The sequence below is a fragment of the Copadichromis virginalis genome, linkage group LG19 (assembly GCF_057382275.1).
Source record: "Copadichromis virginalis isolate Kocher_CV1m ecotype Utaka linkage group LG19, C_Virginalis_male_GT1.1, whole genome shotgun sequence".
Classification (NCBI taxonomy): domain Eukaryota; kingdom Metazoa; phylum Chordata; class Actinopteri; order Cichliformes; family Cichlidae; genus Copadichromis; species Copadichromis virginalis.
The window spans coordinates 26227584-26246186 of record NC_140636.1 but is presented as its reverse complement, the minus strand read 5'-3'; the positions used below and the strand labels follow the sequence as shown (position 1 = coordinate 26246186).

Genomic DNA, 18603 nt, shown 5'->3' with positions numbered 1-18603 from the left:
TTCTTTTCACTTTTGTTGTTATCCTTCTGTCACAAATCACCCCGGACGCTCATCTCCACTCACCTCTCTTGTGCACTGTCCATTGCTTTGGATGGTTAACCACAGGTATTTATATTCATGCACCTTCACTGCTTCTTTCAACTTCACCTCCCCCTCTAAGCATGACTCCATCTCTGCAGGCTCTCTTCCACCTGCTTCCTACTCTTACTACAGATCACAATGTCAATTGCAAGCATCATAGTCCTTGGAGATTCCTGCCTGACCTCATCTGTCAGCCTGTCCATCACCACTGCAAACAAGAAGGGTCTTAGAGCTGATCCATGATGTAATCCCACCCCCACCTTGTCACTCCTCATGCACACCTCGCTATTGTTGCTGCCCTCATGTTCTGCACCACCATCAAATACTTCTCTGTCACTTCTGACTTCCTTGTGCAGTACTACAGCTCCTCTCTTGGCATCCTATCATGTGATTTTACTAGAGCCATAAAGACACATTGCAACACATTCTGACCTTCTCTGTACTTCTCCATCAGCGCTGTCAAACACTACATCTGTAGCGCTCTTTCCTGGCATGAAGCTGTACTGCTGCTCACTAATTTTCAGCTCTCTTCTTAAACTACCTTCACCAACTCTTTCACTGGTAGCTCTGATCACTTGACTGTCATGTTGACACCTGAATGCAGGCCCAGAATGAGCCAAATGCCTCCAGCAAGTCAGATATCAGAAAGCGGCCTCATGAGGCTAATACATCCTTGCAGGACAGCTTTGAGTGCGCACGGTGGACCTTTAGAGACACAGCTACATCAAGGGAGTTGTATAGACCTCTAGGAATACACAGATGCTGTCACTGAATTTGTAAACAAATGCACAGACGATGTGACTGTCATCAGAACTGTCAAGACACTTGGTGACAAGCCACAGCTGACAACTGAGGTCTATTCACCACCGAGGATCAGAGTTATCATCTGGAAACAGCTCAGCCTATAGCATACGAAGAAGCAACTGAAAACAAGCATTATGTGAAAAACTGTCAAATCATTTTACAAACAACAAGGACACGCAGCGCTTGTGGCTGCGTTCCAGACAGCAGAAGGCTATAAACCCACTGTGCAATCAGGTCTTAATGACCCCACTCTACCAGATAACACTCAGCACTCTGAACACAGACAAAACTAAGGACATGATCATGGATGTCAGGAGGACAACCTCCAGTTGTGTCCCACCACTGACCATCAGTGGATCTATAGTAGAGCAGGCAAAGTGCACCAAGTATTAGGAAGTGTATCTGAAGGAAGGTTTGAACTCCAGTGACAACACCACAGCCCTCATTAAGGAGGTAAAACATTGTCTCCATCTCCTCTGTAACATGAAGACATTGAACCTGAAGCGGGACCTCGCCACTCCACCCCTGACAGTCTATTACAGAGGCACCACCGAGAGCATAATCATGTCCTGCATCACTTGCTGGTTTGGAAACAGCAGGTCTGAGGAAAGACACAAACTGAACAGGATTGTGAAAACAGCAGGTGACAGCATCATAAATGATCCCTGCCATCTATCTCGCAGCCTGTTTTCTCACCTGCAGTCAGGAAGAAGGTAAAGAAGCATTTTATTCTGCTATAATGATTTTATTCTAAATGCTTCTTAACCATGTTTTATATGATCCAGATATTTTTAAGTACCAATGTTTATTTTCATTATCATTGTTTATTATGGTCCTCATATGTTGAGCTAAATGTTTATTTTCCCTAGGGCAAGCAGAAATGGTATTTAGTTTTTATGCACATAAAAATGATACAGTTCAAGTTCTTTCCCATATCTTCATAGTGTGACTGATTAAACACATCCGTCTGTAGCTACTACAGCTCTGCACATCAACCTTGTTCTTGAAAATCGGGGCGACGTGCAGAGCTGTAGTAAACAGCACTCCTCTTTCTTGCTACGAACCTTAATGTTTTGTTTTTTTTTGTTTGTTTTTTTTTTTTTTTTAAATGACATCAGAAACAGCAGTATGCGACATTACGTGATGGCAGAGCTTCAGTTCATCCTTTGTCATTTTTTTTTTTTTTTTTTTTTTTTTTTAAATAAATAGGACAGGGGGAATGAATGAGAGAAAGAGGGGGAGAGAAAGAAAGAAAACCAAAGGGGAGAAGAGACGGTGAGAAGGGGGGGGAAGAGAGAGAAAAAAAAAAAAAAGAACTCCTGGGTCACCTGTATGGAGAAAAAAAACAAACAAACAAAAAAAACAAACAGAGGAGACAGCAAACAACAAAGAGTAACATAATAATAGAGAAAACAAAGCACCATCACAATAAACTAGCTAGTCATAGATATCAATATTTACTAAATAATAAACGATATTGTGCAGCACGCAAGATAGACAGCGCACAGTGTGCTTTGAGGCAGCAGCCAAGAAAGCTTTAGTCCGCGTCTGTGAATACCCATGTGTGCATACCTGTGTGGATCAGCATGCTTGCATTCCAAAGGTTTCTCCATGTAATGATCTGCTAGGGAGTGTGGGGGGGCCACAGCCCCGTCCTCCAGGGTGTGAAGTGGGTATGGAGGAGATCAAAACTCCAGACATCCAGAGGCCCCCAGAACACAAGAGACCATGGAAGACCAACAGAGGGGCAGCCGCGCCACTGTTCCAGTAAGAGCTGAGGAGAGTCCCAGATGAGAGCTCGCCCAGCAGCCGCGGAGCAGAAGTCAGGGGGAGTTGCAGTGACGCGCCCGTGAGCTCCGCCGGCCCCCAGCTGTGCCTGAGTGACCGAGCCCTAGGCCGAGAGGCCGGGGGCACCCCACCTCCAAAGGGGCCCGAGCGAGCCCCAGGCCCCGACAAGCGGCCGCCAAGGAGTGAGCCGGTGTGTACCCGGACGCCCACCCCCAGACACAAAGAACCACCAACGCACCGACACCTGAGGGAGTCCGCCACCGGCAGGGGAAGTGGTGGTGGGTGGAGATAGGCCTCCAAACCTTGGAGGGCCTGAGGTGTCCCCAGAGAGGTGGCGTCTGATACCCAACCTGACATATAGACACAGACATACGGGCACACACAGACACAAACATCCATTCCCACCCTCATGCTCTCATATGCACTCACTCCACACTCAACCAACGTGGAGACAGACATAAAGAGACACTGTACACACGATCACACTCCCCAAGCGTACTCTACAAACCGGGTCTAGGTACCCTTGCCCCTGGAGGGGGGAATTGCACCCAGACCCAGGTGGTGTTACCCTTTTCCCTGCGGTGGGGAGAGGCAGACCACCCCGACTCCGCAGCAGCCGGGAGGCCCCACACTCCAGACCGCAGTCGGACGGCCAACTCCTCCTACTAGCCCTCCCGCTCCAGCAGGCCGCAGAGAATGGGGGTGGGAGAAGACTCCAAACCTCCCTCCACCCGCTCATTGTAGTGTTGATGCATGTGTGTTCTAAGGTGCAATTAAAACCCAGGAGGGCATGGAGCTACCTGCCAAGGAGCAGCAGGTAAGCGCATAGTCCCTCCTGCTAGCCCTCAATGACTAAGTGTATTTAAAATTGAGAGGTGGGCAACGACGTCAGGGGTGAGGTGTACACCCTGATGGTAATTTGGACTCCGTGATTGTGCCCACCCCCAAGATCCTATATGTATGTGTAATGAGAGTGTGAATAATGTGAATGTCTAAGTTGTGGGATAAAATTGAGGCAGAGGCAGCCAGAAGGGGACGGGGGGGGGGGGGTAGCCTCCTCTGCACCCTGGTGACATACCCCCACTCCAAGGCCCTGCATGTGTGGGTGGTTGTGGAGGAGCGGGAAGAGGGAGGCAGCTGGAGATGGGGAGGGAAGGAAGGGAGGGGCAGGTAACCCCTCCCTGGGGCCAGCTCCCCCGCTGACCCCAGGAACCTTAATGTTGGCACAACGTAGTGAGATGTGGTGTAGGAATAAAAATGCATGTCCTTGCCTGTATAATCTCACACTTGAGATTTAACTAACAAATAAAAGTAGGAAAAATAAATGTACTGCACTTGGAGGCAGATAGAGAGCAATTGAAAAATGGATGAGCATCCATTTTTTTCTGTCACATAGCCAGTAATACTGCCAGGTAATCAGGACCGAGGTTAACAGAAAAAGCATCCAAATGGCAACAGCAAATAATTTCACTGGTGTGCGTACATCATACCAATTTATCAGGGAAGCAGGACAACATCCCAAACAGATGCATGCACCTACCCCATGTTATAATTTTCTTTCTTTTTTTATATCAGAGAAAAAGCGTTTTGTTTTTCTCCGGCATGTCATTCCAGTCCTCAGGCTACAAGAGCAGTCATTCTTCTCTGTGTAAAATCCAAGTGGTATGTGAAATGGGTTCAGACTTCCCATGTTTCAATTTATAACATAATGATTGAGCTTTGGGGGCAGCAACACAGTAAATTCAGTCAATACAATTTTATTTGCCAAGATGAGTAAAACCCCATTAAATCCCTGCTGAATTTGTCTGAAAGGACGAGAAATGTGGGCACAGGGTTGCTATGTCATAAAATCAGTCGAGATGAGACCGAAGAGATATTGACTTTTCAATTGTATGGAAATGGGAAAAGCATAATGTAAGACTGAGAAATAATCAGAGCCTTTTCCCCTTACCCAAGACGAGTGCTCCTTCATCTGGTGCTGGTTGCTATGGGGACCATTAGCATGGCCACGCCAGAAGCAGCTTTGACAGAGCTGGTAGCCATGGCACTGTTGGCACCGATACCGGAAACCCATCATGCTCTCACTCCGGCAATAAGAACATTCCACCGGATGGAAGACTGAGTGGATAAACACGAAAACAAAGACACTTTCCTGTCAGAGTGGTGATGTCACTAATCTCAGAGCTACTTCTGTATTTGGTTTGTTTTAAATAATAAAAAAATTCAGATACTTTACGTATGTCAATTTTATGTTACCTTATACTCCACTATATTTACTTGAGAAATTAGTCAATGCTTTACAGATAAAGGACAATTAAAAATGATCTTCTGAGTTGACTCCACCACTTCTGTAACAACCAATAGCTAGAAAGTTGACACTATGACACATCTTTAAGACAGCCCACGTCCCCCCACCCCGCCCCCTCATTAGCATATGAAATGTAGAGAGAAAATATTTTTATTCATTTGGAGAAATAAGCGACGGGAAAGTACATTTATGATTTATTTACACAATTTGTTGTCATCGTCTTGATTTTGGTCTTGGAGCCAAGCCAAGACTGGTTTCATGATTTCTTCTGGCTTTTCGTATAACAGGATTTCCTTGTTGGTTTTTTATGATATTTCACTCACTTTATAAAATGTTACCATGAGAGAAAATGTCTAAAAATAGTGAATTATTATTCCTTTCTCAAGCATCTCTTCTCAGTATTAAATTTGGTTTGGGAAAACTTACCATTTTCAACATTAGCAAGTCGGTGCATGAGCGGCAGCCACACAAGACACTGCGGGGGAGGATCTGCCATCAACACATCCAAAAATGTGTTCAGCATGATCTTCTTCTAGATACAAACACACACATGCATGCGTTGAACAAGTGTAAAGCACTGAAGACTTTGAAAAAAGTAAAGGAGAAAGCTGATTCAATATTCTCTTCCTACCTGCTGAGGGAAGCACGTCCGCACTGAGTGCTCCGTGTAGCCGAATGATGGGCCCTCGAACACGGCTGTGGGGAGTTTCAGCACCTCCCGAAGGAACTGATCAAACTTTGCAAACACCATGACGCCACTGGAGTCGGAGATCTGCGAGAAAATATCTGAGAAAGCAAATGTCACATTTTACTTTTGAGCAAAAACAGGATGCAAACTGGCACTTGACATTTATGTGAATGGAAACTATTGATCCTAGGTACACAGACTCAGCATTAACTTAATGCATTTAAAATAAATGAATACTGTATATATGTTGCAGCAGTGCCCCTGTGTGTTTAACTCGAGTAACTACATGCAGACCCTGGCATATGTAATTAACCAAAACATCAGCTTTTAAAAAAAGCAGTCAAAATTGTACTTACAGCGTAGTTTGTCAACAATCTTCCCTCCACACATTGTTGCCAGCATGGCTTTCATTGAGAAAACTGTCAACTTCCCATGGCTTTCACTGCAAGTGGAAAGCATTCCAAGAAGCAGAAAGTTGAATTCAAAATGAATAAAATATACATTTGTTTATTAATTCTGCTCCTATAGTACTAGGAATTTATGGTTTTTATGCTTTTCATGCTTCTTTTTTTAATTTAACCTGAAGTTTTGTCATTTAAGAGAAAAAACTAACATTCAGGAGTACGAACAAAAATAAAATTGAAAAATATGACTGCAGTGTTGATTTTGCATCCTTTAGCATACAAAATGTGAAGAATCTTTAACTAAACCTTAAACTACGGTTGACCGTGGACGTACAAATGATTATTCACCTGCTTTATTAGGTTTCTACAGGGAGTGCAAAATTATTAGTCAAATGAGTATTTTGTCCACATCATCCTCTTCATGCATGTTGTCTTACTCCAAGCTGTATAGGCTCGAAAGCCTACTACCAATTAAGCATATTAGGTGATGTGCATCTCTGTAATGAGAAGGGGTGTGGTCTAATGACATCAACACCCTATATCAGGTGTGCATAATTATTAGGCAACGTCCTTTCCTTTGGCAAAATGGGTCAAAAGAAGGACTTGACAGGCTCAGAAAAGTCAAAAATAGTGAGATATCTTGCAGAGGGATGCAGCAGTCTCAAAATTGCAAAGCTTCTGAAGCGTGATCACCGAACAATCAAGCGTTTCATTCAAAATAGTCAACAGGGTCGCAAGAAGCGTGTGGAAAAACCAAGGCGCAAAATAACTGCCCATGAACTGAGAAAAGTCAAGCGTGCAGCTGCCAAGATGCCACTTGCCACCAGTTTGGCCATATTTCAGAGCTGCAACATCACTGGAGTGCCCAAAAGCACAAGGTGTGCAATACTCAGAGACATGGCCAAGGTAAGAAAGGCTGAAAGACGACCACCACTGAACAAGACACACAAGCTGAAACGTCAAGACTGGGCCAAGAAATATCTCAAGACTGGTTTTTCTAAGGTTTTATGGACTGATGAAATGAGAGTGAGTCTTGATGGGCCAGATGGATGGGCCCGTGGCTGGATTGGTAAAGGGCAGAGAGCTCCAGTCCGACTCAGACGCCAGCAAGATGGAGGTGGAGTACTGGTTTGGGCTGGTATCATCAAAGATGAGCTTGTGGGGCCTTTTCGGGTTGAGGATGGAGTCAAGCTCAACTCCCAGTCCTACTGCCAGTTTCTGGAAGACACCTTCTTCAAGCAGTGGTACAGGAAGAAGTCTGCATCCTTCAAGAAAAACGTGATTTTCATGCAGGACAATGCTCCATCACACGCGTCCAAGTACTCCACAGCGTGGCTGGCAAGAAAGGGTATAAAAGAAGAAAAACTAATGACATGGCCTCCTTGTTCACCTGATCTGAACCCCATTGAGAACCTGTGGTCCATCATCAAATGTGAGATTTACAAGGAGGGAAAACAGTACACCTCTCTGAACAGTGTCTGGGAGGCTGTGGTTGCTGCTGCACGCAATGTTGATGGTGAACAGATCAAAACACTGACAGAATCCATGGATGGCAGGCTTTTGAGTGTCCTTGCAAAGAAAGGTGGCTATATTGGTCGCTGATTTGTTTTTGTTTTGTTTTTGAATGTCAGAAATGTATATTTGTGAATGTGGAGATGTTATATTGGTTTCACTGGTAAAAATAAATAATTGAAATGGGTATATATTTGTTTTTTGTTAAGTTGCCTAATAATTATGCACAGTAATAGTCACCTGCACACACAGATATCCCCCTAAAATAGCTAAAACTAAAAACTACTTCCAAAAACATTCAGCTTTGATATTAATGAGTTTTTTGGGTTCATGCAGCGTTCTGACGTATGGATTTCTAGTGTGGTTCCCCAGCTGCACCAAGGCCGATCAGCAAGCACTCCAGCGGGTGGTGAAAGAAGCTGGCAGAATTATTGGAACAAGTCTGCCAGAGATCAGTAATATCTTCCCCACTCGCTGTCTGAGGAGGGTGCACAGTATCCTGCGGGACCAACATCACCCTGCGCGCCACCTTTTCCATCTGCTGCCCTCAGGGAGAAGGTACAGGTCTATACAGGCCAGAACATCCAGACTGGCCAACAGCCTGTATCCACAGGCTGTGAGGCTCCTGAACTCTCTGCCCCCCTCTCACGGACAATAACCATATCCAACTTCTTAATAGCAATGAACTGGTCTGCATTGGTGCATCATATCTTTATTCTCTTCCCCCTCCTGCCCCCCCCCTCTTTCTTAAATAGATAACTATCATATCTGATATCATATCTCACAGTACAATAATATTGAATGGGTTGCATTGTTGTATTTTGTCATGTTTCTCAGGTCTTTGTCTGAATTTCTACGAACATTATTGCTAAGGATTGTCTTATTGCATTGGAGTCACACTGGGTTAAATATGTACACTTGGGTTTTAAGGGGTATTTATTATTTTCTTCTTTTTTTTGGGTTGTATGGAAGCCCCAAACGCAATTTCATTGTTCTTGACAATGACAATAAATAAATAAATAAATACTAAAAATACTAATACATTGAGAACATGGTTGTTGTTCAATAATAAAATTATTCCTCAAAAATACAACTTGCCTAATAATTCTGCACTCCCTGTATTCTTCTTATAAATCGTTTTAACTTGCCTAGCGAGACCAGCTTGTTTCGTCTGAGATTCATTTAGCTCTTGCTTCCGAGCAGAAGTAACAGAGTGGATGAAAGCTCTCCTGCCTAATTCAGTTTGGACCTGAGGGACAGATAGCAAAACTGCTTCCTGTGACTGCAGCAAGTCGTTTCCAAAAGTTTCACAGAGATACGGGAGCATGAATAATAACAGAGTGGGACCAGAATGGCTTTACAGATAAAAGTAAACCAATTGAATGGATCCCTGAATGGAGAGGGCAAGCAGCCAATCAATTTGAGTACACGAGGTATAATAATGAGAGAGTGCTTTATGGTCAATAATAGAGATGGCACGATACCACTTTTTTATGTCCGATACCGATACCGATATCATAAATTTGGATATCTGCCGATACCGATATGAATCCGATATAGTGTTTTTTAATCAACAAAACTGTTTTTTAAAATATCTTGCTGCATTTTGCAAGTCTGCAACTTCATACTCAAGTTTAAAACAACAACTACACTAAAGCTATTCTGTTATACCTGTATACAAAAAAAATATTTCATAGTTCAGCAATACTGATCAATCTAATAAACTTAAACCTACACCATCCTCCCTATTCTGGTATTTTAAAGAGTACTTAGCGTAAATATTAAGCAACCTAACTAATAGGATTCCAACTCCCAGGAACAACAAAAATAAATAAATAAAAAATAGGGAACCACCCCTCACACTCCACCTCATGATGCTTAATCGACGTAATCAACCTTAATTTGATGCAGTGTGAAAAAAAATGCACAGAAATCAATTATTTTTCAAGAAATATTAAATAGATTCAACATCTTTCTTCAACAAAATTGCAGACTGCACAGATGGTACCTTCCCAAAGGAAAAAGTACTATAGCTTACTAGGGTATATATATTAGACTTAATAGTCACTATATACAGTAATTGACTTCTATTCATTTTACATCAAATTAAAACTTTGTGTGTCAGATAATTATTTATTAAAAGCTCGACATTTTAAATGAGAATAAGAAAGAAAAGTATGTCTTTGTGCCCCCTTTTCCCAGTTAATGCCCTATCGGCCCCCCTGGCTAAACTTTGCTAGATCCGCCCCTGCACAGTTACCAGCCGTCAGCTACGTAGAAAAAGATCCTGGTGTAGAAAGTAATATTAAATACATTCTAACAACAGCTTATCAAGCTTAAACGTGCTGCTGTTGTTCAGCCGCTGGTTTCCTCTTTCTGGTGCAAAGTGGGCCAAAAACAAAGACGGACTCGCGACAGAAAAGCCGATCAGCTGATCATTTAAGCAGTTTCACGATTGAAGTAGCAGCCGGAGAGCGAGAGGCAGTCGCTCGTTAAGCTTAACGCAGGAATGCTTTACAAACATTCAGAGATGGACTTACACACTTGCTTTACTTCTCTCGGGGATAACTTTGTCGGAGATGAAATGCCGGGTTGCTAGCGAAGCTCCAAATGCTATCCAGACCACAGGTCCCGCATGCCACAGCCGCTCTATCACGTGATGCATACTGCTCCGACATGCTAACGTTCTGAGGTGAGTTACGGCGTGTTGCAAGTTTTGTGAGGTGCTTTCGTGATATTTAATGGATCGGATTAAATTTTTTATTTTTCTCCGATATCCGATCCAGTCATTTAGGTCAGTATCGGACCGATACGTAATATCGGATCGGTCCATCTCTAGTCAATAATAAACCTCCCTGATTCAGGAAGTGGATATTAAGAGGAGGGACGTACCGTAAAACATCTCCAGGGTTACCAGACTTTGTCGACCGGTACAGGGTAGCTTATATGTTAACATTTTTGATTGATGAGCGGTTTAATATTTCAGTTAGTTAAATGTACATAGACAGGGTCCTTTAATAAAAGTAAATATGCTTGTATAATCTTAATTATTAGCTAGCTTAGAGTCTATTTGTTAGCCTGATCCATACCCACCTAAAATCCTGATTTTGAACCTACTAGAAGTTAATAACATTTTACATTCTTCATCGATTGCTGGGTCATTGATACTCTGTCCTCTGCACCAATCTGTATTTCTGGGATTTCTGAAAACAAGATCCATGGACCATCTAAGTGCCAGTAATGGTTTTACTGTATTTTGATTATGTTTGGAAATAACTCAGCCATGTATAAGTGTCTATTTAACATCCTGAAAGTTAAGCAGCTACAGGAAATGTTCTCCCCTGGTCTTTTTAATCACATATAACACAACACAAACCAGAAGGAGAACACTTGGAAGTGCCCAAGCAAATCTTTGGGAGGTGGCAGTCTTTCTGTTAGTGTGACAAATCACAGAGTCAGAAATGTGGATTTGTGAAGATTTATGGGTTGAAATTTTAAAACTGCACTTGATTTAAAAAAGGTTCAAAAAGAGCATTGTGCAAAAGTCCAGAGCCACCTCAGATTTCTATATATTTTGCTAGGAAGATGAGAAAAGGCTCCCGAAATTACTGATTTATTAGTGAGCTTGAAAGTCAGTATTTAATTTAACCACCTACATTCGTCAACACAACCTGAACTCTCTTACTTGCCATTTCTTTAAGTAGTCGTCAGGAATAGTTCTCTTCCCACTTCCCGAAGGACATTCAAAGTTAAGTTCTTCTTTGGATGTTGGCTCCCTTTTGTTTAATTCTGTTGAGGTTTGGGCTCTGGGGAGGCCACTCCAAATGACTGATAGTTTTCTACTGTTTTTCTATCCAGGTATGCTTTTACTGCAGTGGCAAGGTTGGGATCATTGTCATGCTGAAAAATGAAGTTGTTGCTAATCAGATTATTTTAGATGGTATTGCATGGCGAATCAAAATCTGATGGTACTTTTCTACGTTCATAATTCCATCAATTTTGATAAGATCCCCCAAAACCACTGACTGAAATGCAAAGTCAAACCATGACAGAGTCTGTACTGTGTTTTACAGATAGCTGCAGATACTTTTGTACCTGATCTCCTCCATATATACTAATCATATGAATCCAAGACCTGTTGCCACTGATTTTCATTCCGGTTCTTGTGTAATTTGGCACACCTCAGTCTTTTATCCTAGTTTCCCTTCCTTGACAGCCAACCTACCATTTCTTTTGAGGCTTTAGCAAACAGTGGATTATCTGCAGGCTCCAGTGTATCTCTCGGATCCTGTGTAAGGTTTTTGATGGATTTTTTTACTAGTTTTTTCTTCTATTAAGGGGATGACTTTCGACACCATTGATCTGCTGTAGATCATTTTTAGAACTGTCACTTCTTCTCTTGAACTTCAATTGCTGAGATATTTGGGGTGGCGGGAAAAAAAATCGAACCAGCACAGTATTGTGATTTTTTGCATGGTGATACTGTATTAACCCAGGGACATGAAATATCAATATTTTTTGTTAAAAGAATGAAAATAAATAGAAAATAATAAATGAAAATACCCTGGGAATACGACTCAACTGCATGACCATCCTGAGATAATGTTAGCTGAACAAGTTTACACTAAATCCAACACTGGAAAAACACTTAGCTTGATAAAGTACATAATTGCCAGCTTGACCCATTCAATAGCAGACTGACAACAGAATGATAGCAGGTGACAAAGTTTATGTCACGGTCCTGGGTCAGTGACGCAGTGTTTTGTATTTTCAGTTATTATATAGTCTTTGATTTCATAATTTATCATTTCTGGTTTCTTGGTTTCTGTTCCTGTGCTCCTCCTGTGCTCCGTGTTTCCTGTGTCTCCTCAGTCAGTGCCAAGTCTGTATCTTTGTGATATCTGTGTGATTTGTGTATCTTATTTCAAATAAGAAAAAGCTTTTTTTTAAGCAATGCATTTTATAAGCGATTAAGAATTGATTATTACCTAAAAACTGATTTGAAGCAACAATGTCAAATAGTTGATGGCTTCAGCTCCTCTTTTGTGACAATGTGAGGTTTCCACATGTTTTATATTAGTGGACTTGATCCAGTAATCTGTAGCCACTTTTTGTCTTTTTAACCTATTTATAAAAACTATTTACAGTTTATTGCAAAACTCATGTTGGATTCATCTTTGCTTGTTGTTCTGTTGAATTTTTTTTTTACTGCATACAGTAAATTTTCTTGCAGTCCTGCAGTTACACTTATCTTGAATTTGCTATTAGCCAGCAGATTCAAACCATGAACCATCTCGCTGTGAAGCAACAGTGCTAACCACTGCTCCAATGTGCCACCCTCCTTTGGTAAATATTATCTTTAAAAGATCCTAAATAAGAGCTGTGCCTTTACTCTTTTGTTGTTTGTTGTTTCTATCCAAACAACACCACCTACAGACTAGACTACAGTATAGTACTTCTCTGTGTTGTGCACCTATTCCATACCTATCATATGTGGCCACCATGAAGTTGAGCAGGAGCCCAATGGACTGTTCCACATTGATCTGGTGGGTGGTGGGCAGCCGCTTGTTGAGCTGGTAGTAAATGGAAGACAGAATAGTCTCCAGTCGTGACACATTGATTTCAGCATTGTGGTCCAATGTGTTGAGCCCGTTGTCACGAAAGGCTTCGATCATGTTCCAGACATCCACCAGATGAACTGTGAGGGGGGATTGGCAAACAGACAGAATACAATCAATCAAGTCTGCATTCATGTTCAAACAAATGTTTCTGCTGGTGTTATAACGGCTGAAAAGAGGTGACATTTTTTTCTTACGGTTACATCTCTTCTGCACAAACCGAAGTTTGCAGGCAGTCCTATAAGTTGACAGTCTGATGACATCAAAGTTTTGAGCTCCTGAAAAATAAGAGAAACGCAGTCTCAAAAAATCATCTATACCTGACAAATGTAATCTGATATCAAAGTAAAAATATCACTTAAAGCTTTTTGAATGTTTATTTAATCAGTGATACGCTCTGTGTGGGAGGAATTACACGCGAGGGACCATGCATGTTTGTGCATTACATGAGATAGTGAAAAGACATCTCTCGCAGTCGACTCCACTCACTCATTTCCATGAAGAGCTGTCTCTTCTCCACCATGGCCTTGCCTCGTTTACTGCCTTCCTCGATCATTCTGTGGCACATCAAACACCAGTGCATGCAGCACTTACTCTTACTGTGCTTACTGCACAGCAGCATAGTAATAAATGCAACACACAACTCATTTCAGTGTCAGAAGTCATAGAGATAGGACTAAGAAGGATTTGAATGAACTACACTTCTTGCATAAAACTAAAGAAAATGCAGATATATACAGAACAGATGATTTTTGTGGATAAAACAGAATAGAAAAGGATCTGGTGTTCAAGTCTAAATTACATTTACCAGTGGAGGGCACACAGTAAGTGATCCATTATGTGGCTATAATGAATTATTGAAACACTCAGATGAACCCTTGAATACGGCTGTACCAGCAGGAAGTTTGCAATTTACCCTCTGCACAAAGGACAGCGTTAGTCATCAATATAACCTTGGTCAACTATGTAGATGATTTTGCTTTGAAATTTCACTTGTTTATTACTAGTCCATTCCCTATTACCGAGAAGGGACAGAGAACTGAAAAGAAATTATATATACATTATACTGAGAGTGTGCTTGGTAAAAGAATAGCCGTGTCAGAACTGTGACTTTTATTAAAAAGAAGAGTTTAACACTGTCTGGATGATGTTACTTCCTTCATTAGGTATATAAGGAAAAATAAAAAAATATATCCTTTCACATTTGTAGGTTTAATATGAAGCTACAATCAGGTGCCAAATAGCTTAGCTTAGTATAAAGATTTGAAAATGTGGAAATTGTTTGCTCTCCAGCTTCTAAAACTCACATAATGACCAGAATAGGTTGTAGTTTAGGGTGGGTTACATAAGGGATATTTATATATAGTATTCCAGTATTTCTGCATAGACAGTTTTACCAGTTTCTGGCTATACTAGCTTACCAATGTGAGAATGTTTTAGATCAATTACGCGATCTAACTCTTGGGGGAAGTGGAAATAACTAGAGATGCGCCAACTGACCAACAAGAGACCAGAATCAGCTGATTTCCAGTGTTCTTTGCCCAGACAGGTGACCAGCCAGTCAGCCTCATGTACATATATGGCTTATTATGGGCCAGACCACAATGGCATAGGCAAACAGTCATATACTAGCATCTTATTGGGTGAAGACACAAACCTTGGCAAAATAAATCGCCACAAAATGGAACAACAAATTTAATAAGACACTTAAATCCCCCTCACCAAGCTGAACATGGATATTTTAAAAAGGTAGCAAAGGCAAAATGGCTAAAGCTATCAGTATCAGCCTCGGTATGAGCAATGAAAGAGTAAGTGTAACTTACTGCAGTTTGGCAAAATTATTCAATCTTATCAATTCTTTACTAGTGAAAATAAATTTTGCATTAAAGAAAAGTATGCTGTCTATTGCAGTTCTTAGAAAGAAAATCTCAAGAAGCCAAGGAAATTGCAATCTCTACAAATCTTTTAAAATATGATGACAAAATCTATTCAGCTCTAAACTCACGAGCATGTAAATATTTCTCAGTGCCCCCAAATAATTATCTGATACCAAAGAAGAGATGCCTATTGAACAGCTTTAACTGTTGCTGCCTGATTGAACTTCACTGTTGACTCTGTTGTGCATTTTCAAACAGGATTCACTGCTGGTGTATGTTTTCTTCTCAGCTCAGCAGGGAAAGAAAAGCCCCCTTTGAAACAACACAGGTTTCATTACTTCATTCACTTCTTTCTCTGTACTATTTTTCAAAAGCATCTCCATGGCTTTTATTATTGTGATTCCAGTCACTTCTTTACAGTGTCACTTCTCTCAAACACAGGACAATTTAATTTACCGTTACCACCAATTCTTTTGGACTTGTTTTCTTATCTGACAAAAATAATTTACCGTGAAGACAATTTGCACATGGACACCGTATCCTTTCCTGCTTACCAAGCGCTTATATGACATGCTTTACATGTGACATATTATGTCACACTGATTTTAAAAGTACTTACCTGCCGCACACTGTATGTCAACAAAGTGAAGCCTTAAACGTTGACCCTGTGAAAAAAAAACAAATTGAAAAAGGTCAGCGAGGGTGTCTTGATATTGACTCGACACCACCATTACTACGAGAGATGAGCTATTTCACGCTGACAAAATGTAGTAGACTTTTAAATAAGTAATTAACACCTCCCTTGTTTACCTCCTTCAAGGACTTATTAACTCTCACTTTGTGCTTTTCTTAACCTCCCCTCCATCGCCTCCTGTAGAGATACTGGTGAGCCAGCAAGGGAGCACTCCAGTGCCTGTGGTCTGTGCAAATGATAATTCTCTATGACATCCCGCTCAGCAGTGACTGCATCCTGTGGGCTAATGACACCGACTGAGCTGCAAAGGAACCACTTAATGATGACGGACACAGAGCACATTAGGGATAGCCAATAAGCCATTAGCACTGGGTGTCCCTGGGACCAAGGACTCAAGAGTATCCCAAACATGTTTAGATTACTTGCTTATTCTCATGGTGAATTGAGGGCATTCAGCTGATCAGCAAACCATAGAAGCCAAGGTTCGAAGTGTGTAGACAAGAAGCCCCCCCCCCCCCCCCTTTTTTTATTTTGCTTTCACTTCTATCCAACCTTGTTTTAGACAGACTGATCTCTAATGTTATGACAGAGCCTATTTCCAGTCACAAACTCGCACCTCTCCCTTGTCTTGAACATTTCTCTGTGCTGCTTACAAGAGCCAGCAAAGATTTTTAAAGGGGACGCTTCATTGAAATTAAGTTTTAAATAATAGATATTAATATAATAAGAGCCACATCTAAAGACTATTTTCAACATCAAACAATCTGCTGATATTTTTCTCAAATGTTCAATCAATATTTTTGCCATACGACAGCTTTGGGTGATTTCTTTAACTACAGCCTGGCTTTCTAACAAGCAAAACCTCCCACTTCCTAAACAGCGGGTTGAGTAAAGCAGAAAATCCAGTTGTGGGAATCTGATGTTTGCTTGAAAAACCAAACGAAATGTCAGATTTTTTCCAAATAATTAATTTTTTTGAGCAACTGAATGACTCATCTTCAGCTCTTTGACAACAACCACTCGTTTCACAAGCAGCAAAACCACTCTGTGCAATAGTCAAAAATCTGCTTCAGTGCTTCTAAACACCATCACATGCCTTTGGAGCTGGCAAAGCATGGTAGTTTGGATAAAGTCAGACCAATTATATATCATAATTGTGATTCTAAATAGAGAAAAAAAAGAGCTTTGGAGGCATTTTTAGAGCAGATATGTCAAAGGGGCACGGCTGCCCTTTGGCGAAATGGTTAAAAAAACATTGGTTATGCAGTGGAAGACCCAGCAGAGACATGTCAGCAAAATATCACAATGGTTCATTGTAAATAAATTCCCTCTATGAGGTAACTGCTGAAATTCATGAGTATGCAACAAGGGTTGCACACTGGCAGTTCGTGTTCACAGACGTGTAATCAGAGCCTGTAAGCAGATGACAGTTTAACGGTTAAGTTGATTATTTGATGGAAGTTTTTAATAATTCATGCCAAAATAAATTCAGCACATTCAGATCACAGTCGGTGTGATCACTGTTTCACCGGTCCCGATCAATGGGATTTCTGGCTAGTGCCATTTATTCATCTCCCCATAAACAATCACAAGCTCGTAATAATTTGGATGTCAGATGCTTGCAGTGAAGTCAGACTGTGTAGTAATCATCACAGGCCTGGAAAGGTGCATTTTACTGTAACCGCACCTTCAGCTCCAAGGTAATGACAACATCCTTTGACGCGAGTCAACATAAGGACTCGGTTACTGCAGTATCTCTCCGCCGCTGATATCATTCACTTCTCCCTTTCTACGAGCCTTAATTCTAACGCTGAGCAGCACCGCAACACTTAAAAATCACTTCTAAAGCGACGGCAGAGCATCAACGCAGCCATGTTGCTGATTTAACCGCCTATTTACCTTATTTCCGCAGTGGGGAATGTGTGTCGTGATGTCCATACATTTATTTTTTATTTTTTTAATTTGTATTTTTTTGGTTAACAAACAATGACAATTCTGCATTTCTTCAAATCCTACTGGTGTCTCCACAGCCAAGTAAGATACATGGCGGGGAATTGGCCTTTACCGGAGGAAAATCGCGCAGGTTGCGTTTAGAGCATCATCATCATCGGTGGCAGCAGCAGCAGCATCAGATAGGGAGGATGTAAGTGGCTATGGGCGAATAAGGGGGATATTTCCTCCGTGCTGGACAGCCCCACTTCTCACCTTTAATAAATCCACGCGTTTCCCCTGATGTTAAAGCTGTCCGGGCGATGAGAAACAGCTCGGACCATCCATCGTCGTTTTTCAAGCCCCTCTCCCGTCTCATCCGACTTCAGTCTTCGCAACTGCGGTTGTAGCCGCACATAGAAATGTAGAGGCGCCCTGCTCCGCTCGGCATCGTCAGCGACCCAGCGGCAGAGGACAGTAGATACAAGCAGGCACGAAGATGCCATGCGCGACCAACTACTAGTACACTTTACGCATGTGCGCACGCACACTGGTTAAAGGCGCACTACTATTATTAATACCGCTGTTACTCTGAAATATAATCCCCAATATTATACACTGAATAGGAAGAAGCACAGAATTCATTTAGACTCATTTAAAGGGATACTGCAGCAGTTTGGGACTTTCATAAAGAGGGGAAAGAAAGAGATGTGGCCGGCGCAAATACTTTCTAAAAGACCGGAAAAGTATCATGACTTTCTAGTTGTCTGGAGAACCAAGCTCCATAACTCCTGGGCTCTACATTTCTCATAATGCAGTTCAACAGCGTCATAGAGTGTTCCTGTTCTTTATTCAACAACTGGACTCTTGTGGATAATATACTGACCCCAAATGTTTTTA

General features: G+C 41.6%; 1 protein-coding gene across 5 annotated transcripts in view; it reads right to left on the bottom strand.

Annotated features, from left to right (window-relative positions):
• dtnbb (dystrobrevin, beta b) overlaps positions 1–18187 on the bottom strand; it is a 42398-nt gene extending 24211 nt beyond the window's left edge. For 4 of the 5 annotated variants that reach the window (XM_085440931.1, XM_085440933.1, XM_085440934.1 and 1 more), the window contains exons 1-9: positions 17980–18187; positions 15700–15745; positions 13693–13760; positions 13401–13481; positions 13070–13283; positions 6026–6111; positions 5613–5767; positions 5408–5513; positions 4625–4791 (exon numbers count right to left, since the gene is read on the bottom strand). In XM_085440931.1, coding sequence (XP_085297057.1) covers positions 4625–4791; positions 5408–5513; positions 5613–5767; positions 6026–6111; positions 13070–13283; positions 13401–13481; positions 13693–13759 — 876 coding nt within the window. In that variant the 5' untranslated portion in view covers position 13760; positions 15700–15745; positions 17980–18187. The remainder of the gene's footprint in view (positions 1–4624; positions 4792–5407; positions 5514–5612; positions 5768–6025; positions 6112–13069; positions 13284–13400; positions 13482–13692; positions 13761–15699; positions 15746–17979) is intronic. The other variant, XM_085440932.1, reaches the window with a different exon arrangement.
• Between the last annotated feature and the right edge of the window lie 416 nt (positions 18188–18603).